The following is a 22,266-nucleotide window of genomic DNA, read 5'->3' as shown; positions in this document are numbered from 1 at the left end:
AGACCATCAAAATTCGAAGGTGCAGGTGTAACTGAGCCAGTTTGGTCCACACAGTTTGCATACAGGTGAAGTGAGGCATGAGAAGGGAAGAACTTAGCTTGACACTCTGCATTCGGAGGTGTGAGGAGGTATAATCATTTTTGCAAGAGATATGAGCAGTTAGAAATCACTTCAGGATAATAACCCTGGAACCCATGTTGTTTCACTGTGCTTCTGTTTTGGAGAACTACAGTAAGGAAGAGCAAGGAGGAGATAGCGCTTTTCAGCCAGCTGTTGTAAGGCCATGCAGAACTGTGCACAGCTGCGGTGACCTGGGATTGGAAAGGCTGGTTTGTAGGAGCACGCCAGGCATTTGCAGAGAACCACCTTCTCTTTAGCAGCACGTTTTTTGTATGCAGTGTTTCCCACTAGCCTGGATTGACTTTGAAAGGTGGGGATAAGTCTCTATACTAGTTTAAGATGAGGGGGGAAAACTCTGGATTCTGAACTGCTGAAAGGAAGCAGTCTGTGTGGATTAGATTTTTTGAAGGAAGAACCACAAAAATAAACAACTGCCATATTTCTTGAGCAGTAAAAAGTGCTCTGAGTTTTCACTGGCTAGAGCCTATTTCACTTCCTCCTAGACGGTGTCATTTTGCCTAGGAAGCACAGAATTTGTAGATGGTACAGGGTATTATTTTTAAAATAATTTATTATTTTACCAAAAATATTAATGCCTTGCTAATAAAAGGACCATAAAATAAATTTTCAACTGCTCCCTAAAATGCCTTTCTTCATTGCTTTATTCTAATTGGACACTTTTTTACCTGAGAGGTTTTGACAAAGTATTATGGAAACAAGTGGAAATAAAACCTGTAATCTTTCTGTAGCTGAAGTCCTCAGCCCAGACATAATTCAAAGCAACATATATAGTTGTTGTGACGTGTTAGTGTTACTAATTTCCCAGAAAAGATTTTCTCTAAAAAATTGTGTGATATGTGATTCAAAGTTACCTTTTCAAATAATGTTGTGATGCAGTGAAAATTTTTATTGGATTAATTTTGAAGTCCAGTTTTAAATAATAATATGATCCTGTTTTTCTTTGACAGAGTATCAAGAAGAAAAACACAAGTAAACAAGAGATGAGCACATACCTGCGATTCATAGTCTCTCGTATGAAGGAGCGGGTGAGTCTGAAACAGAGAAGTTTATCGAAGTGTTGGGTTGCAGTGTACAGGATACGTTGCCGTTGGCCATGTATGACTGTGCAGGGAGGAGGGCTACAAGAGGGTGTCATTTTATTTCCTCTGTCATAAGTGGTGTGTATATTTCAACGTACACTTACCATGTCTCATTGCTAGGATTAGTATCATTCTGGCAGGAGTAGTTCATGCCGTGGGCCTGTGGCTCCTCTGAAATGGACATTTTTCAGGTTTCAGACACATGTAATCTGTCCGATTGTGGATCTACAGTTTGGCCTCGTGTATTCCCACGTGGAATATTCAAAACTATTGCATTTTTTTAATCTTTTTTTTGGTGTGTTTTAAGCAGATTCTAAATGCAATAACTTACACTGTCTCATGGTCCTTTCAGGCTATAGATCTAAACAAGAAAGGGAAGGACAGCAAACACCCAATGTATAGAAGGCTGGTGCACTCAGCTGTTGATGTTCCTACTATACAGGAGGTAGAGTGACTTGCTTTCTAACTTCTGCACTGTTTATGGTGTCTTTTAACAATGAAGATAAACCTTAAGGACTAAAGCACTAATCTGGTTTAATTCTCCTTATGATCAGTGTTTCAGTATTGTGTCCAGCATTGGATATGGGAGCTTAAAATTTCAGAATTGTCCTCCTAAATAGGTAACTGAGTAAAACCATTTTGAGTGGTGCCTAGTTTTCAGATATAGAGTATCCTCAATTCCTTTTGTACTAAGGTTTTACTAGGAGCTGTAGGCAGCTGAAACCTTTAGAGAAAGTACCATTTATCTAAGTCACTGAATATGGACGTGAGTGCCCATGTTTGCTTATCTGGCCTAATGTTTTTGACCATATTCCGATTCTAGTCATTAAGGCCTTGTATACATGGCAACTTTAGAAACATCTAAATGATTCATAAAGAACCAATCGTTTTGTTGATCATGAAAAAACAAGACTCACTTAAAACATGTTTTGCATTAATTGTTCCAAAAATAAAGTACTAGTAAATATGTTGTCTTTTTTTTCTGAACCAAAGGTCTGACCATGACTCACGTAGATCAACTGCACATGACCAAAATGAACAGCGTATTCATCTTTATTCATTGCTGCAACTGGATTACTATCCAGTGCTGTAGTATATATTGCCCTTTACAACCATAGATGTGAAAAGCCTTTGTTTTATTATTGTTATTGAATCGCATGGATAAACAATAGCTTCACTGGCAGTTTTGAAGACCAACACTACTGACTGGCTTGAAGTACTGGTAACGCTGGTTGAGCCTGAAAATAGGTCAGGCCTTCCTTTCACTGTGTCGGCTTCACCTGCTTCCACAGAAGATCTTTTGGCCTTGATAACATCCTAGAAACTGGTGATGTTTTGTTTGATGATTGGAATTCTCATAGGTGTTCTTGACAGAGCACAACTGAAAATGCTGCATTCCTTATCAGACAAAAGACCATACTAGGAAAATGAACTGCATGGCTCCATGTAGGCATTTGTTATGAGTTTGGAAGACTAAGACAATCATCCTTCATCAGAAAACAGTGACTGCCAAGTGAAGATCCTGGAAGCATAAAGGCAGTCAACATTGATTTGAAACTAGCTGGTATTTTAAGCTACAAAATCTTCACCTCAGGGAATATATTTTAATTTGAACAAGTGTTCTGGGCCACACCTTATGATGAAGCTACTCCAGATTTACCTTGTTACAACCAAGAGAATTCTTTTTTAAACTTAGTCAAATATTAAAGCACCTGTTTTACCTCTGGGCATTGCATAAAGGGACCAATGCAGCCAGTGTTCAGGTACTAACAAACCGTGTCAGAGAGTTCTAAGTATTCCTTCTGTATGCAGGAAAGGCAGTGTCTGATCTGTGTTGCATAATGCAGATTTCTGTGAAAGCTTCTCTGCATAAAACAGGTACAGCACTTTAGCAGATTTTTCAGCGTCCTATGTTTTCTTTTGTGTAGAAAGTAAATGAAGGAAAGTACAGGAGTTATGAGGAGTTCAAAGCAGATGCTCAGCTGCTTCTACACAACACAGTGATTTTCTATGGAGGTAAAGTACTACATTTACTGCTTGCTTTATTTGATTTATATTTATCTGTAGGAAACTCAACAAGCTCAGGACTGAATTTGGTATTAGGTAATCTTAAGTGTGGATGAGGGTATTTGAGAGCCCTTAAAAATCAAAGTAAGCTGCAAGAGGACTTTGCAGGGTCTTTTCTGGCCTACCTACTATACAACTATTTTCATCCTCCCTGGCTAAACCTGTTACTGGGAATTTGCAACTTTGCCATCCTGTTTCTTCTGCAGCCTAAGTCATAAGTCAGTCTATACTGCAGCTTTCTGCCAGTATTCATATGCTGTTCTAGAGTGGAAAGAGGTCTGATCTCTGATGTGCTGTGTCAGCAGAAACATGTATTTTAGACACATTATTCACTCGTGGGCAATATCTGCCATATTGCAACAGCAAATATAGCTACATCCACACTAGAAGTGTCCTGCTGGTGCAGTGTGTCGAGGTACAGCCATCAGAGAAGCTGCCAGCCACTGGGAAGGTAATAAGTGACTGTTTGATATGGTGGGACAGTCTGATTGGAAGTGGAAAAGCACCACCACTGCGTCCAGAAGCTATAGCCAGGTCCTGTAACAAAGTTCTCCAGAGCCATCATTTCAGGAAGGATGTGGTTCTCCCATGCAGACACAGCCCACATCAGGGAAACTGGGAGGAGGGTGGGACCAGTCTATCTGCAGCATCAGTAGATCCACACTGTCATTGATAAGGAGAGATGTGAATGTGCTAATAGAGAAATACACAGGTGTAAAGGGAAACACACAGTGATAAATAGTCTGTGAAGCATTACTCTGAGCAGAAATACTTACGTGATTGTACCTGTGTTCCTGTCAAGTGGTGATGGCAGAGCGCCATGTTTTAGGACAATTGCAGTGTGTCACTAAGACACTGGCAGAGAAAGAAACTGGGTCCATAGTAAGAGCAACCCTGTCTCCCTGCTGCTGCTCCTCAGATGTGTGCTTGTATTGTTCAGTTTAAAAGTATTTTTGCATATAAATATGAAAGAGGAAACTAAGATAGAACTGATTGTTAGAAAATTTTAAATGGAAGGGTTATCCAAGTGACTAAATTATGTTTTGTATTCTCAAGCAAGACAATTATAGCATGAAAGTCATAGCAATGACAGCTGCAAATCTTTGTAAGCACTGTGATCATACTGTGATTGTTCATACCATTTATTTTTACTTTATAGCGGACAGTGAACAAGCTGATATAGCGAGGATGCTTTACAAAGACACATGTCATGAAGTAAGTAGTACCAAGTAACCAAGATGTAGACAAGATACCTGATTTTCATTTCAGAATCTGAGAAAATTATTCTTCATATTACAAAAATAAAAAGGGTGTGAAGTTATAAATTTTACCTTAACTTTCTAACAGCTGATTCAGAATTCTTTTTTTTTTTTTTTTTTTTTTCAACGAGACTATCATTTGGAAAATGCCGATATTCAAATTTTAGTTTTGATATTGATCTAGTTATACATAGTTGGACTAGAAATAATTGTACTTGCTAATATAAATTGAACCTGAGGTGAGATTCCTACTAAATTCTGTAATTGGCATTGAAACATTTCTCAACATTCAGAGGACACCAAAAAATAAAGCTAGGGGAGCTGTCACACTTTCTCCATTTGTACAGTTGAATTACTTCTTTCAGAATGTACTTTAAATATTTGATTAATTTAAAGAACTATTCTTTGCATTTTAGCTATAATAAATTATTAAGAGTTGAATTAGTCTCCTTTCTCTGCCTTGTTTTTCTAACCCATGAGTAACATTTCTGCAGCTTGTCTTTCATTCACTCTCAGCTCACCTCGGTTTCACACCTATAGTTTTCACAGACAGAAGTAAATCCACCAAATTAGCAAGCAGGGCTGAAAAATGTTACTACTTAAGAGAGAGGGATACTACTGAAGTCACATAAATAGATTTTTTTGGGCTTATTGACCTTTTTTTGTTTTTCAGCTGGATGAACTGCAGCTTTGCAAGAACTGTTTCTATTTGTCAAACGCGCGACCTGACAATTGGTTCTGCTATCCTTGTGTACGTTGCTGACACAGATTTTTATTTGTTTGCTTTTCTGTATAGAAGCTTGCAGTTTTGGTGTCATTAATGCATTGAATATTCCATTTCAGTAGACTTGCTTCAAAAGCATGGTTAAGACTCTGTAAGCCTAGATATTTTACACAAGTGAAATGTTGATTGAAGTTCAAAGATGTAACAATATAGGTTATAAAACTTGGTTATCAGCCAGTTAACAACAGTCTCACAAGAAAATAAGGAGCTTACAGAAATAAAACTTTGCTCCTGGATGGAGCTATAAAGACAAGTTCAGTTTTTGGGCTGCTTAAGATCTCTGTTTTCAGTAGACAGTTACGCCCCTTTCAGACTTTGTATTTTTTTTTTTTTACTTTGATCCAAGCAATACATCTAACAGGGAAATATGTATTGCAAGGAGATAAAAATGAAAATAGCACTAGACATAAACAGCAACCATATTCTTAAGATACTAGCATAGTATTACAGCAAAATATTTGTGGGAGATAGCAATGTAATACTTCATATCCAATAATAAATACAACATTTTTTCCAGATACCTAATCATGAGTTGGTTTGGGCCAAAATGAAAGGCTTTGGGTTTTGGCCAGCCAAAGTCATGCAGAAAGAGGACAATCAAGTTGATGTTCGCTTTTTTGGCCATCACCACCAAAGGTAATTTATTAATTCCATGTGCTGCTTTTTACAAACAATACTTAAAAGAATTTTTCTCATCTATCATGTTGTAAATCCTGGCTCAGCTAGTTGCCAACATTAGAAAGACTGAGTACTCTGCCATAATTGTTTCAGAAAATTTAAAGCATGGTCTAACACATCCAAAGTTGCCAAATGGCTCAGCGATTCCCTTTCCACAGTTGCCATAGGGATGTTTGTTACTTAATGCTATTTTAATTAAAGGAAGGAAGTGAACTTCAACTGTTTCTTCAAATCAGTAGCAGCCTGCTAATCCAGGCCAAGGTGAAAATTGGACAGAAATGTACTCTTACTCCCAGCAGTATTGACTTTGTGCAATTTTCTCTTCTGAGCAGGCACATTGCAATTTTGTGTTTTAGTAACATAATATACATCACAAATGTTTTTGTCTCACTGCTAGAATGTTGACAGAGCTCCTGTTGTGAGCCAGTTTGCAGTTCCAGGGAGTAACTCTCTACACTGGAAACTTCACTCTTAAGAGATCAGCTTTTACTCTCACCTCCAGTTGTTTGTTCAGCATTTGGGGAGGGTTGTAGTAGTGTTACTACAGTGGATGTACTGATTTTTTTTGCTTTTTGATTTATATGCCTATAATGTGAGGAGAAGAGGCATTTGCAAAGTAATTTATGGTTGTTGGGAAGGTGGTATATTTTGGCGCAGCTGACAATTCAGTAAGAGTGTTTTATGAGGCTGTTTATTTAAATTGCTTTTAGTGTAACTTGCACAGTATGTAACATGTTTTCATTTGTTATATGAACTACCAAAATCTTCTAATAGGCATAAAGTGGGTAAAGGACCTTTATTTGTGTCTCAATCACAGAATGATTTACCTTGAATCTGTTTGCAAATACAGCTTATCTCATTAGTAGTTTGGACATTAAATTCACACAGCTTCTAACTATTTAATAAAGTAACGTGACACTTGTGGGATGAGGTGCTTGCAACTTCTTAAACATGTGCTGATAGAAGAGGCAAAATACATTTTAGTAGAGTGCCACTGCTTGGTTACTGTGCTGGACTTGGACAAAAGGCCAAATTCCTGGTTGGTGTAAATTAGCATTGTTTCTTTGACTGCACTGAAATGAAATTTATATTGCAAGAACTGAATATCTGTCCGCAGACATTTAATTTGTTACAGTATTTACCCTGTTATGTAGATGTGCATGGCAGTGACACTTTTTCTTTAATGTCCAATGTTGCTTGGTATAACCTTTCAAAATGTCAAGAGCTGTCCATCTAACTCTATGAGGACTCTCTGAAAATATTTAAGAGGACAAAGTACCTTTGGAACCAAGTCACTGGCATGAATTCAGTCCAAAAGAGCATGACAGTCCCCACATGAGTTCAGTCCTGATAGACAAGGGCCCAAACTTCAAAATGTCTCTATTCGAGGTGATAATTTGGTAAAGTCCTTGACGGTTTTAGCAAAGAGGTCAAGGGCTAAATTGGATTAGTTTACAAACCTTGAGTAAAGATGTTTCTGTGTATGACTCAGGGCATTTAGGAAGAGAGCAGGAAGGAGATTTGACTGCTTTTGGTGCTGGGGGAGATTTGTGGCTCAGCAAAAATGAAAGAGACTTTCAGACATAGCTCCCACAGCTAACAAGTGCTGGTAACAGCACAAATGTCTAACGATATGCCGTCCATTTTTTTTCAAATGTGTTGAATATAAAAAAAATTATGAGTAAAAAGGAATTGTCAGTGATTGGCCACTGTGAAAAACTGGTTTTGAAGTCAGTTTCTCAGGTCAAGATCCTTCATCAGTATTTAATGTTTCTGAATATGTCTGTATTGTGTATTCAAAAGGGCCTGGATCCCCTCTGAAAACATTCAAGATATCACAGTTAACATCCATCGGCTGCACGTGAAACGCAGTATGGGGTGGAAGAAGGCCTGTGATGAGCTGGAACTGCACCAGCGTTTTCTTCGTGAGGGGAGATTCTGGAAATCAAAGAATGAGGATAAAGGAGAAGAGGAGGCAGAGTCGAGTATCTCTTCCACCAGCAATGAGCAGGTGAGTGCTGCCACAATGTTAGCAATCCAGGCAATTTATTAAAGGGTACAGAGATGACATATTTTTGATTGATCTACTATTAAATTAGCCTTGTGCTCTGTCTGCAGTTTTGTGGTGACAAGAGAAGAGTTCAAAGGCTTATTTTGCCTATGTTTTGTAGCTCAGTAATAGCAAGAATATAGAGTTTTCCTCTTTCCTCAGTTTCTTGGATGACCTCTGGGAAGTTTCAAAATGTTTGTCACCTACAGTACCTTGACGAGACAGACCAAGATTTCTAAAGTTAAATAGGAATGTTCAAGTTAAATGTCATGGATATCAGATAGACTGCAATGCTGTCTTCTTGGACTCCCGTCAAGGGACAGCCCTGTAGCTGTTCAGCCTTTTCACAGCTGGAGTATGTTCACTTTGGACTGTATTCTGCGTTACAGATCCCTGAGTAACACCAACCATGACATTTTCAGCAAGTCCAACTGAAGTTAGGTGCAGACGTTGCACTTGAGGACCATGTGACCAGCAACTGATTAAAGTCATTAAAAATGGTTCTGCAAAATAAGAAAAATTATATTGGTTTAACAAAGGTGAAAGCACAAATGGCCAAAATACAAAACTTTGTATTGCTGTATGGAAATTGCCTTATTACAGTGGAACATTGCTAGTCATTCATTGTCCCAGAGGGTGTTATATATTCACTATTACTGACTTGGCAGTAAGATTTTTGTAGCTTGCAGGATGCTTCTCTGTATTTTTAGCAGCCTTTTCCCTGGCAACATCTTCTTCTTCATTTAAAACCACTATCCTCTCTCTAAGTCTGTATTTTAAAAAATCAGCATGTTTAACCCTCTTCCTTTGCCCTTTTGTCAAACAGGTCTATCATCCAATTTTTAGATAGAACTTAAAGCTTATAAAAATGGATGTTGCTTTAAGGGGATGCTTAAAGTGGTTTTCGGGTTTTTTTAGCCTGATTTTCTTAGCTAACCCTTTGTAGCCCCTTTATTTAATGTCATGTATGCAGTCATGCAACAATGAAACAGGAAAATGGTCACAAATAATATTTATGAAAGATAATAGTGGCATTTTCCTAGTTTTTCAGAAGTGTCAGTCATAAGGTTTGAAGTGTCCATTTGCGTATTTTCTGTTCCACCCCAGCTGTTCATCCTTCACTTGGTTAATGCTTATACCTGTTTCACTGGTTTCCCAGATACAGGAATATAAGAGTAGCCATCAAACTCAGTGCTCTGCAGTAATCTGTAGTATCCTGTCACTAACACTAGCTAGTACTGGATGCTTCAAAGACAGGAGTAAGAACTTTTCTGTAAGCCATTGTAAGATAATATGTGATCCACTTAGATCTCACCCCTGTTTCTGTTGCTGGAGATTGGCTTTTATTCTAAAGCATGAAGTTTCATACCCCTCCAAGCATACAGTTATAATCAATTATAGCAAGTCTGGATAATCCTACCATCTTTACATGTATACATTATCTTTTAATTATTGCAGTTTTCTGGCTTCCAACAAGATCTGCTGCCTAATTATGGGTCAGTGATATCAGAATATTCCAGAAAAAAGTGTTTGACATTGTGTGTGAAATGAAGAAAACAATGGTTAAGGGTATTTTAGCAAATACATATTGAATATTAGAACTTCACAGAATCACAGAATCACAGTTTGTTCATTCATGCAATCATAGTTATTAGTGATAATGTGGAAAGTTTTATCGTGTGCACTTCTCATTTAAGAACAGTATTGAACTTTCTATTTGCTAAATTAAATAATTGCAAATAATCACAAATAAAAGGTACATCAGTCATGTTACAATGAATGCTACTTATATGAAATGTTTTTTGGAATGATTCAATATGCTTTTCTTAATCTTCACAGCTGAAGGTTACTCAGGAGCCAAGAGCAAAGAAAGGACGACGTAACCAGAGTGTGGAACTCAAGAAAGAAGTAAGTGACCTCAATTACCATGTTTGTAGAGATAGCGAAGGACAAAAAGTCTGAAATTTTAATAGACACTCCTTCAGTTTATGTCACCTTTTACTAATTTTACAGTATTAATCTTGGAAGTTCCAGCCCCGTGGCTTGGTCCTCCTTGCTAACAAACCTAATTATCCCTCCCACATGCTAGCTACTGGTGTCACCGTGGTAATATCCTGTATCATGAATAAATCAACAGTCAGCTTACAACATTATTTTTTTTAAATGACAAATTCAGGCTAGTTAGTAAGTCTATAAAGAGCAGCAATTAGAAAGTATTTTGCACAAGCAAGAATATTAAGTTTATAAAATGTCGTATCCACCTTTGTCCGTGGAACTTCCTTGTTTATCCAGCGTGCACACTGAATGATCATATAACCAAGGGACTGTATTATTATGCTTGTACACAAGGGGGCAGTTACTGAGACAGCCATAAATCTCCTGTTTCCTAACTTTTGAGTACTTTTTCCTGGCCTTGTTTCAGCTGCGTGTTGAACGCTAAGAAAAAGCTGCACATATGCACAGTCCTCGGAAGAGGACTCAGGACTCCATTACAGAGGAGGGTTCAGGTATTTTAGCACCAGTTATGTGGGATGGCCCTGGTGCCTGAAATACAGACATTGCCACTCCTAGTATCTGGGGACCTGCCTCCCCGTTGTATCTGATACCGCAGAAGGCACCTTCATGGATGGAGGCAGTGACACACAGTTTGTGCTCCCTGGGGCACAAAATCTGTTCGAGTGCAAGATATGGAGACTACAGTTTAGGATGTCTCGTCGTTTTTATTGTGTTTTCTGTCAAGCAAATGTAATTTGCTTCATGTGTTTATGTCTTAACATTTGCCTTCTTAGCTCTGCTCATATTTGATCAGTGATCCAGAAGTCAATCACAGTGACCTATTAGAGAGTAATTGGTTGCAAAAGGGAATACGCAGTCAGCCTTTTGATTGGTGTGAGCATCAAATTGTGCCCCATGTGGTGCCCCATCACACAGACAGGCACAAAGTCCAGTCCTGAGCAAGTCTGTTGTTACAAGGACTGTGTGCTTTGTCCGTACACTGTTAAATGAGCTTTAAAAAATCTACATTAAAAAAAACCCAAATAATGTTCATCTGTGTCTTCAAATATCAATAAGAGTTTGCAGGGATATTGCTTCTACCTGTTCTAAAGAGCAGGAGTGTTACAGTGTAATAACACAGGCAGCTAAATTCAGTACAGTACACTACAGTAACTATGATTTCTTTCTTGATAATTGTGTAATTACAGAAAGCTTCTGTGGTCGTACAAGTCTAGTTCTATATTATTGGAAGCAAGACTTAAGACGCTCGTTAGCCTTTCATCTTCAAAGCACCTTTGAAGCACTAATCAATCTTTGCAGCACTTTTATGAAATCAGTGGAATATGAGACTCCAGTGCAGCCTGTTGGGCCAGAGTAAGCCCAGAGTTTGCCAAAAGAATTCGGGCACCTTGGCCACGCAGCTACAGTCTCTTCAGGGAGAATGGTAGGGGGGAAATCTATAGCAACCCTTTAGTAAGCCCAAGGGATCTGCAGTGATTCAGCATAGCCTCTGATGTTGGTCATACTTTTGGGGAAGTGAGGCTGGTGAGTGTAGCATATTGATGCGGTACATATACTTCCTTCTGGAGGGCTCCTAGCTGAAGTCAGAAAAGCCTGACCAAAGAGCCTACCCACTGTTATGCTGGTTTTCCTCAGGGATCCCCCATCCCGTTAGCACTAAAGGTCTTCAACAGACACCTTTCACATTAATTGCACTGGCATTAGTCATGTAACATTTTTTCTCCAGGGGGAGCTGAAAGTTAACATGTTTTATTTGGATATCTGGATTTACAAGTTTGTTCTTTCTCTGTAGGAGCCAGAACCTGAAACTGAAGCAGTAAGTTCAAGCCAGGAAATTCCCACAATGCCTCAGCCCATTGAAAAAGTTTCAGTCTCAACTCAGACCAAGAAGTTAAGTGCCTCTTCTCCAAAAATGCTGCATCGGAGCACCCAGACCAGTAATGATGGAGTGTGTCAGAACATGTGCCATGACAAATACACCAAAATCTTTAATGATTTCAAGGACAGGATGAAAGCTGATCACAAAAGAGAAACTGAGAGAGTTGTGCGAGAGGCAGTGGAAAAGGTAACACTTGTCGAACACCACCTACACTCTGGTTTGAGGAGAGGAGGAGTGTGGATTTTTTTCACATTCTTTTCTATTTTTGTAACATACACCCTTAAGAAAATGAATAAAAAACCTTTTCCAAAGAGACCACATAAAAATAGTCTTCATTATTGCATTTTAGACCATTTCTATACCAACAGACCTTAGCTTAAACAGAAAACTGCCTTTTTTGATTCTTGTCCAGTGAAATCAGTTTGTGATCCAAAAATGAAACTAATTGTTCATTCATGAGTATCCGTTTCCAAAGCCTTTGTCTCCATTGTCAAGTGTGGTTGTAAACAATGGCATTGTTTAAATGCTATTCATAAATAATTCTTCTTTTGTCAAGCTTCTGACCGAAACATTAAATAGATTCGCTGAAATTGGTTTGAATTTTCTTATCTAATGATAACCTATTTAAAATTCAATATCTAAGCCTGAGCTGGTCACCTTTGGCTGGAGAGAGCAGGACAATTTAGAGGATGATGTCTGACCTCTCTTAAGTACCTTTCTTAGGATAAGATGAATTTCCTTCTGGATGAAGGACTATGGAATGAACCTAGGGAGTTTAAGCGTTAATCCTGTAGGATTAAGACACCAAACTTTTAGATAACTGAGCAAGGGAAAAGGAATCCCACCAACAATGAATACTAAAAGGTACCTCTTACTAAAATTAGGGGTGCTCTATTTGGTATTTTCCGTTGTGCCCTTGCTGTAGATTTATATGCAGTCGTAGATTTAGAAAAGGATAAATCTTTGTCTAAGATAAATGAATGTATTTGTAAACTGATCGTTGACAGAATATACATGGAACCTGTTTAGCTGTTTTTGTAGATGCCTAGCAGAATAAAAATACAGTGACATTTTTATTTTGAATGTTTCTTATGGGATGGAAGTTTTATTATAACTCTCAAGGAGAGAACTTTTTGTTTTCTAAATAGGAGAAATCTCTAATTATGTGACCTCCACCCACATCAGTAATAGAGGTTTAAAGAGTAGAAGTTTAAAGAAGATACTTTATGATTCCAATAGCTGTCCATTGACTTGTTTTGCTGACTTTCTTATGGCAGCTGCGCACAGAGATGGAAGAAGAGAAGAGACAGGCTGTAAATAAAGCTGTGGCCAACGCACAGGGAGAGATGGACAGAAAATGTAAGCAAGTGAAGGAGAAGTGCAAAGAAGAATTTTTAGAAGAAATTAAGAAACTAGCAGGCCAGCACAAGCAATTGATTTCCCAGACCAAGAAGAAGCAGTGGGTAAGTGTCAAAAATTTATTACAAGACAGTAAGTGGAAATGTATAATGCATACTGCAGGCCAACTGAAGGTGATTTCTTCCTTACTTTTGACTGCGCCGCTCTTTCAATGGTCTTTCAGCTTTAAGGTTTTCTCCTTCATATTACTGCTTTCAAATTTTCTTAACCTCCAAATTTCAACTTGACGTTCTGATTACTTTTCATCTTGGTGATGTAGTGTTAACAGCCCCATCTTCTTGAGTCCAACCAGATGTTAGTATCAAAATATTTTTTTCTAAAAGCAGTTTTACTCTGTATAAGACATGCTTTGCATTATGTTCACACTCCTTTGATCTCAAGGCCCCAGAGGGTACATATGTGGCTGCACCAATTTGGATCCCCTGCTAATAGTGCTGGTAGTGATATCCTTTTGGCCTTTTTCTCTCCTACCTTTTTCTGCAGCTCTTTTATGTTCTTTTGTATTTAAGACATGACTTTGAAATATGTTTCTCTCCCTTGTTCAGTCCTTAAGCCCAAATCTGCAGCATTGCCTACAAAAAACATGTTTGTATGCCCTTTGGAAAACTGAAAACAGACATCTAACTTACCATTCTATTACTTGCTGCAAACTTTTCCCTGTTTTTGCTTGGTTTGTGTCTCAGTTTTCTTTTGAAGACAGAAGTATGTTCTCCCACATGGCTGTACAGCATCTACTCAAACATTGTAAGTACTGTAATACTGTGCTGCTAGCCTGTAACAGAGTATGGGTGGAAGCTGTTACACCGAGGAGCAGTGAGCCTGGCACACGTACACGGTTTGCTATTTCTTTGCTAATTTTCATAGAACAAGGAAAGGAAAGCCATCGTTCAGGAAATCACACTGCACTGTAATAGCAATCTATAACACACAGGAGGGTGGGTACAAGATTTTCTACTTGCTTCCTTTTGAGCTTTGATTTTGTCCGATGCGGCTGAGAAGCGTGCGGGTGCCTTTGCCACAAGATGGCACGCTGATCTGAGCAGCGATGGACAGCCACTGTCCCACTGCTGCTGCCACCCGGGGACAGCCAGCCCTGGCTCCTTCCTGCAGCTCCTGGTTGTCTGCCTCTGTAAAGGGCTGTTTGTTTATGTTCAGCCTCATTAGTCCTTGTTCTTACAGATGAAACGATGGTCCCTGCAGAGAAAACTCTGCTCTACAGAAGACAGAAATAAATACTAAGGCAAGACAATCGGTTGCTGACTATCACAGTTACAAGTTTGGATTTTTGTAAAGAGAAGAGTTACTTCAAATGCCAGAGCTCCTGTAGAGTCTTCATTTCTGTTCCTAGTAGAGATTTTACTGTGGGTGTCACAATACTGCAGTGCTTGGGTCTCTGTCAGTTAGAAAATTCCTCCCTGTCTACCTGTCTCTGCAGACCAGAAAAGTTATTTAGGTCTCTGACTTGATCAAGTTACTGTGTTTAATGAGTCACCAGCTGCTGGTGTCTGCATGCGTACTTTTGCCTGTGGCACTTGAGAGGGAAATTGAATTGCCTTTGCCCACTATAGAACGATGTCAAATTAGCTCTCTTCTGTCAGAAGTCAAGAGTGCACGTGTGAACTGTTGACACCATTCAGCTGATGTGCAGTAATTCAATCACAGTTACTTGATTGTGAGTCTGGACTCTTAGCTATAGCTGCATTTTGGTTTTTTGAAGGCAGATTTTATGAAAGAAACTCCTGAGACTTACTTTCATCTGCTCAGATGTGCCTTTGCCATATCCTTTAGCCTAATCAGAGAGTGCCCTGGTACCACATCACTGCATCTTATGATCCTGTGTGTTAAAGGCTCTTTCCGAGCAAAACAATTAAAGATATAAAGAGCATTTGACAGTCTTGGCTATTTCTGTGGCCCCAGAACTAACTGTTAGTCACCACCTTAAATGAAGGCATCATACAGGTGGCTGGTTTGCATGTGGTAGAGAGAGAGGGTAAGGATAAACACCTTTGCATTCAAGCTGATGGATCTGCCTGCCAATACACGGCCTCAGGCAGCTGGAGTTGGTCCAATTACACAACTCCCCAGTGATTTTTCCTTAGGTGGTACTAATGACAGTCCCTGGTGTGTAGTACTGCTCTTGTATGCTGCCATTATAATAATGATACCTCCTTACCAAAATCTCATGTAATTAACACACATACTAAATGAGTTTTGATGGCTTTGCTTTTTAATTAGAAGCAGAGACCTCTGGCTTTGCATAATGCAGATGTCTAGGCTTGGGAATACAGCTGCTATTATTCATACTATATTTGTCTTTTTCTTGTACCTAAAAAAAAAATCCAGTCAGGATGAAGGGATCGTTTTGCTGGTGGTGTACAGGCACACAAGAAGATGCACTCCCAGCCCTCAGGCGCCTAACACATAGTTAAAGAACAACATTTTCTGTTGCTCTAACTGGTCACAGTCCCCTGGGCTTAACCCAATCTCATTTTTATACCTCCAGAAAATATGGATTTAATACAGATACCTCAAGTAAATAGCAAATGAAAGGAAGAAATGTAAAGGCAGGGATAACGATCATGAGATTACGCAGTTTGATGGCCTCCAGAATACAGGCTAGAGTGCTGGTCCTGATAATGTTTCTTTTTTAGTTTCTTCTGGTTCTTTTATTTGCATATAAGCCTCATTTAAATCGGTGCATAGTTCAATTTTTAACTTCTCTCTCTTTTAATTATATTTACGTGTGTAGTTATTCTAACTTGCAACAGGTTGTTTTTAAGTGAATGAGCATTGTTTGTGATGTGTACTGTCTGAAACAAAAAAACAAGTGATTGATAACATTTAGAAAGAGGAAAATACAAAGAGGAGGCCTGAGGCCAGCTGGCATCTTGCCTTCTCAGCCACATGTGCTGGTGCCAGCTTAGATGACACTATTTTCCTTTTGTAAGTGGAGATTTACGTCTCACACTTATGGCCAGCATATGTAAAGGGAGGTGCAGGACCCACAGCTCAGTTGTCCTCTCCTGTCTTCGCTTTTTTGATCTCTCCAAGCAAGCAGATGTGAAGCTGGTCCCTGGGCTGAGGCCCATGCTGTACGTAATGGAGAGACACAGCTGTTCCCTGCACCTTTCCAGCGGATGATCCTAATGGTTCCCACAGGCTTGTGGGCAGCCAGCAGCATGAAAAACCAGGAAAACAGCTCTCGAGAGGATACTTGTTTGCAGACATTTCTACAAATAAACTTCCCTGGAGCTAAGTTATAAAAGGCAAACGGAGAGGTTCCCTTCTCATGCAGCTAGGGCAGTACCTTTATTGCTGATGTAAATAAATACTTATGGGTTTAGCCAATGTAAATGTTGACTTTCTTGGATCTGTCTTTTAGTAGTGCGTAGGGTTTTTGTGGTTTTGTTTTGTTTTATTTTAAGGCAGTTGGGTTTGTTTTCTTTGTAATTCTCTGTTTTATTAACAATACTGTAGCTAGACAGGACATAAAAAGAAAATTGTGTGTTAGTCTGTGGTTTGATAGCAGCCTTCACAGACAGTGGTATCTCTCTCTCTGTTCTCCATCACGCAATAGGCGTTTCAGACTGGATTCGTAACGATACTCTTTGTTTTTGAGCAGACCAAATTCAGAAAGACAAATCTGAGATCACCAGAACCTGGCTTTCAAGAGCACTGCTTATAAGTGGCTCCTTTAGCAGCAATGCCACCCTACTTTACAGGATTTTGTCAGAATGATAGTTAATACTTTCGCAGCACTCCCTGAAGGGGTATAAAACCACCTGGAGAGAGGGCACATTGACCGTCTGGGTGCTGTACCTCCTTGTTGACCACCGGTAGTGTTGACCAGCATGCTGATTCCCTTTTTTAGTTCCTCAGTGGCCACGGGGTTATTTTCCAGGTAGCTCTTCCAGCTACCAAGAAACCGGGGAAGTTCTGTGTGTTCCAGGGTAGAAATGCTCTTTGCTGCAACACTCCCCAGAAACAGGCATTTCTGCAGAAATCACGGGCTGTGCAGCACCTCTTCTTTCAGAAGTTTTGTCTGTCCTGGCAGGCACGACAAAGGGCAAGAGCCCATCTAGCCATCCAGTGTACACCAGGCCTTCTCTGGCTTCTGGAAGATTTGAAGGAAAAGGCACTTGCTTGCTCTTCTCAGTAGCACTGATGTAGTACAAGGTTTTGTTTTCACCAGATTGCAGTGCTCTCTGGCAGCCAGCAATCCCCAACGACAGTAGCCTCCTTGCAGACCTACCCTAAATGGGCTGTAACAAACCGCTCGGTACTGAATTTTTGTTTTCTCCAGTAATGTTATTGTTGTGACTTTTGAGATTTTCCTAGCCCAAAAGGATCTTCCCCAGCAACCTCTGGACAGGTCAGGCTTGTAAAGAAACCTCAGAAATGCAGATTTTCAAGCTCATGCAGAACCTGTTCACACCAGAAGTGCCTGTTGATTTATTGTAGCTTTTAAGACATAGATCAGGATGCCATTATACAAATGAAGGGTAAAAGATGGTTCCTGCAATGTGTGGCTGAAAAATGTCAGTCCACTGCCCTGAGAGATGAGTTTTCTTAAATGAGGGATGATTTTTTCAAAAGCAATAATCCATATTCTGGAAAATGTGAAACCATTGTGCAAATTTGCTGAAGATTGCTGCTTTATTCAGCCCATGTGAAAAATGCCCTCCTGCTTTTGGATGCCCCAAGCATATGTAAAAGAGAAGTATTGCTTTGCATGTGCTGGTGCATCCACGAGCGTGTGAGAACACTTGTGCGTTGGTAAGGAGGGACCCTGAGAGGGTGGTAATCTCGTGTCGTTTGTTCTCTCCAGTGCTACAACTGCGAAGAGGAGGCCATGTACCACTGCTGCTGGAACACTTCCTACTGCTCCATCAAGTGTCAGCAGGAGCACTGGCATGCTGAACACAAACGTACCTGCCGCAGAAAAAGATGAAAGAGTTACTCTTCCCCTAGAAAACCACCCCGATGATTGCTATTCTCAGACACAGCGGTTTTTGTTTCCAAGAAGCCAAAATTGTTTAGAATTTGCTTCCCATTTTGCACCAGCCTTTAAACACTTTTCGTAAAAGAAATTTTGCACAGTAATTTCAAACTTCTGTTTAATGCTCCTCCAAAATTTTGTCAGCGAAATGAATTTAACATCTGTGGGAGCAGGTTACTTTAAATAATTTTAAAATAGAGGGTTTGTTGCATTTTCAGCAAATTTTAAAACATTTTTAGGTTTTACAGAGATTTTAATCTTTAAAAACAGCAGATCTAAAAATAAAGAAGTCATGCGAGTTTAACGAAAGGAACATTTAAGAACTAGATCTGAATGTAAGAAGTATAGAACTGTTTCAGAAAAACGAAGCATACTACCTTGATGTAACATTTATTTCTTAACCTTGTTGAGCTGGTTTTGTTCAGCTTAATTTTACTGTTTAAAGGCATTATCTATTGGTTATACCAGTGGGTACCTGATTGAATTTAGGGAACAGGGTTGACACAGCAGGTGCTAGTCCTGCGTATTTTTTCTTAAATATTTCCCAACTGTGTTTTATTTTCATTATTTCTTTTCAATATATAACTTTTATAACAAAATATTAGCTTTGATCTTGTAGTTTAAAATCACAGGGAACTGGGGTAATCTTTTACTGAGCTGGATCTTAGAGAAAAATGAATATTTAAATTTTGAAGTTTGCACATTTCATCTTTGTCCTAACATGAGTGCTTGTAACAAAAATAAGAAAAGCCAAAAACCGAAAAAAAACAACTACCTTTATTCATACACAGAATTACGAGGCATACAAATTTCTTTATTGCGCCCCCCCTTCAGCCTTCCCGATCCAACATCATTTGACTGCCTATGATCTGGTGTCACCTGGTCCATTGTAACTCGATAATAAAAGGAGAAAAAGCACTTAAGTTTCACAGAAGCCGTTATGTTTGTAGTAATGGGTCATTGCCTAATAACGAGCTCCATCACTGTACTCAGAATGAAGAATAATGCATGTTAATTTTTCTTGTATTAAAGATGCCGTGATTTGTAAAAAGTCTGTATTTTGCGGAATGTCTGGATTAAGAAGCATTACCAATAGGAATGGATCGATAGTTGAAAAATGATTTTCTTTTTGTTTGTTTTATATATAGATATATGAATTGCATCCATGTTCAGAGACAATTTTTTAAATAGATGTAAAGCTTACTTAAATAGCTTTTCTTTTAAAGTGTCTCCACATTTTAGTTTCTTTCAAAGATTGGTCTTAGACTGAGTCATATGCCCATTAATCATCCAGCTATTTTTTGAGAAGTTAGAGGAATAATTTGTAAATATTTATTTAGATCTTTGATATTTATTGAAAGCAATTACATGATGGAACGATGGAAGCTGAAGAATCAGGAGGAAAGCCTTTAAAAAAGTTTTCTCTAGGACTTGTCAGGGTCATTGTAAAGATGAAAATATAACTAAGACTTCTGTGAACTACCACTGAAATCCTGATCTTTTTTACTTACAGTGGTGATATAAGTTAATTGACTAGATACTGCCAAATAATGCCCAATATGTTGCAGAAATTAAGTGGTAAGTTGACTGGAAAAAAAAAGGAAGTAGATGGTAACTTGTATTACCACAGCTACATTATTGCCTGATAAATGTGTAATTAACTTTTGTCGCCTCTGTGTTGTGACTGTAAAACACTTCACAACTAAAAAATCAATCTTCTTCGATTACTTTACAAGTTCCAAAACTTCGATCCACCCCTATGAAAGCAAGTTATTGTGGAAATATTTTTGGTGTAAAATCATTCCAGAATATGTAATATTTAACTGATAGCTGCATGAAAGTAAGATTCGTGTTACTTTGGCTTTTTTGTCTCTGTTGACACGGTTGCACATTTCCAAGTTACTACAGCGTGAAAACTGTGTGTTTTAAAGAAAAAAAATAAAACAAAAAAAAAAGATTGTGGCCTGGTTTTGTATAAGTTTTAGGTAAAATTACAATTGATTGTTTTAGGAATCATGATTTAAAATTAATTTTTCTGCAAATCATAAAGCTATATTAAAGTGTTGAGCTTAGCCACTATGCACATTGTAATTATTCATTGTGGCTGTCCAGTTTATGATGCATTCTGGCATTTTGTAAGCTGCTCTGACTAGCAATATATAGAGTCATTTAATGTGTTAACATTGGTTAATAAATGTATTTAAAAAAAAAAAAAACACTGAAAGTGTCTGTGTTGATTTTGGCCGTTGTCTTCGTGTCCTTGGGTGGGTGCACGTGAGGCTGCTATTTTTACTTGTCCTAACGTAGAGGACTGGGGCTGTGGCTGGGGGAGCTGTGCCTGAACTCACAGGGACCTTGGTCTTGACTCAAGATGAGCTGGCAGGTCCGTTCAAGGGCTTGAGCATTTAACATGGCTCTTGGCACCCAAAGTGATTCTTTCAGCCCGTTCAGGGCCAGCAGCCTCTTGAGGGCTGCATCCGTCACGTTCCGATTTTAATGCCAGGTCCTGCACTGCCGGCAGCCAGGCTGGGGCTCGCAGACCCCCTTCTCCCTCTCCTTCCTCTCACCAGTGGCCCCGCTCTGCCTCTTCCCTCACCAAGTCACCACCCCTGTGCCTGTTCTATATTTCATTAATAAAATAATTTTATCTGGAGGGACTGAGAGGGCTCTGAATCCAGCTCCAGCCTGAATGGTGGCAGCGTTTCTCTCACCACCGCAGCCCTGAGCAGCAGTCTCTCCCGCTTACTGTTGAAGTTGGGACTTGCTGGCTGCTGCTGAGGTGCCGGAGGGAGCCGAGGGCCCAGGCTGGTGCTGCTGCCTGTGGGGCATGTCCCACGGCCACCCCTAGAAGAAAGGGCCATTTGGGGACGAGCCACAGGCAGGACAAGTTGTCCTGGAGCCCCATCATGACCTTGGGGCTACGGGAGGGACACTGTGGGACTCAGCTTCTCTGTGGCAATTAAGAATTTCCCTGTGGGAGTTCAGACCTGGCAAGACCTGCTAGTCCCAGGGGAAAAAAAAAAATATTTTGAATATTTAAAGATTCCTCAGAAATCTCTTTTATTATTTTACTATCCAAGCTTTTCTGTTCTTACATGAATCGGAGCATTTTACCCGAGTGCAAATTTTATTCATTCGTCTTGATGAAACTTGACTAAATACAAACAACCAGCACAGCGCATGTATTGCAGATGACTCATTTATGCTGAATCAAACCAACAAAGTAGGATCAGGAAGAAGCAGCGTTCCCCTTTGAGCTCCCTTTCCCAGATCTCCTCCTCTCTTGATGACTGCGGTCAGCCTCCAAGCACCCCACTGGTAGAAATCCCGGGTGGAAATGCTCCCCCCCACTCCCCTCCCCATGTGCATTTGACCGTTCCAGTGTCACCAGTGGGGCTGGTATTGGGGCCAAAGAGGTTAAAAGCTTTGGAAGTGCCATGGCAGCTTCCCATACCCACCATGTAACGTGGTTCCTCTGTGACCTGCTGTACCCCATCACACATCCCATGCTGGGCCCTGTCACCACCACCCTACAAAGCAGAGCAGGACATTTGTCCCCGCACAGCCCCAAATCTGCAAATCCCCTCCCACCAGAAATGCTGGGGTGAGTAGGGGTGTCGCTGAGCTGCTGCTGCTTCACCGCCATGACAGGGTTATATCTTAATGCTCCTAGTGCATCTGTCTTAAAGGCATTATTTGGCTTTTTATTGGTGGCTTTTCCTATTCTTTATTATTATTATTATTGTTGTTGGGTTTTATTATTATTTTTTATTATTATTATTATTATTATTATTACATAATTTTAACTCTGACTATTACTTTATTTTACTGAAGAGGAGCAGTGGGTTCTGCCTCCTGCTTCCTTTAGGTGGAGTGAGCTGCCCAGCTCAGGGCT

General features: G+C 39.5%; 1 protein-coding gene across 4 annotated transcripts in view; it reads left to right on the top strand.

Annotated features, from left to right (window-relative positions):
• Positions 1 to 20,577, top strand: part of ZMYND11 (zinc finger MYND-type containing 11) — a 106,947-nt gene extending 86,370 nt beyond the window's left edge. For all 4 annotated transcript variants that reach the window (XM_068404748.1, XM_068404746.1, XM_068404747.1 and 1 more), the window contains 11 exons: positions 1,089 to 1,166; positions 1,573 to 1,665; positions 3,149 to 3,236; positions 4,447 to 4,502; positions 5,220 to 5,297; positions 5,848 to 5,966; positions 7,812 to 8,019; positions 9,898 to 9,966; positions 11,867 to 12,139; positions 13,231 to 13,416; positions 18,201 to 20,577. In XM_068404748.1, coding sequence (XP_068260849.1) covers positions 1,089 to 1,166; positions 1,573 to 1,665; positions 3,149 to 3,236; positions 4,447 to 4,502; positions 5,220 to 5,297; positions 5,848 to 5,966; positions 7,812 to 8,019; positions 9,898 to 9,966; positions 11,867 to 12,139; positions 13,231 to 13,416; positions 18,201 to 18,323 — 1,371 coding nt within the window. In that variant the 3' untranslated portion in view covers positions 18,324 to 20,577. The remainder of the gene's footprint in view (positions 1 to 1,088; positions 1,167 to 1,572; positions 1,666 to 3,148; positions 3,237 to 4,446; positions 4,503 to 5,219; positions 5,298 to 5,847; positions 5,967 to 7,811; positions 8,020 to 9,897; positions 9,967 to 11,866; positions 12,140 to 13,230; positions 13,417 to 18,200) is intronic.
• Positions 20,578 to 22,266: the final 1,689 nt, after the last annotated feature.

The sequence above is a fragment of the Nyctibius grandis genome, chromosome 7 (genome assembly GCF_013368605.1).
Source record: "Nyctibius grandis isolate bNycGra1 chromosome 7, bNycGra1.pri, whole genome shotgun sequence".
Lineage (NCBI taxonomy): Eukaryota > Metazoa > Chordata > Aves > Nyctibiiformes > Nyctibiidae > Nyctibius > Nyctibius grandis.
Note: the sequence above shows the minus strand (reverse complement) of the source record. Positions and strands in the feature narration are given on the sequence as shown.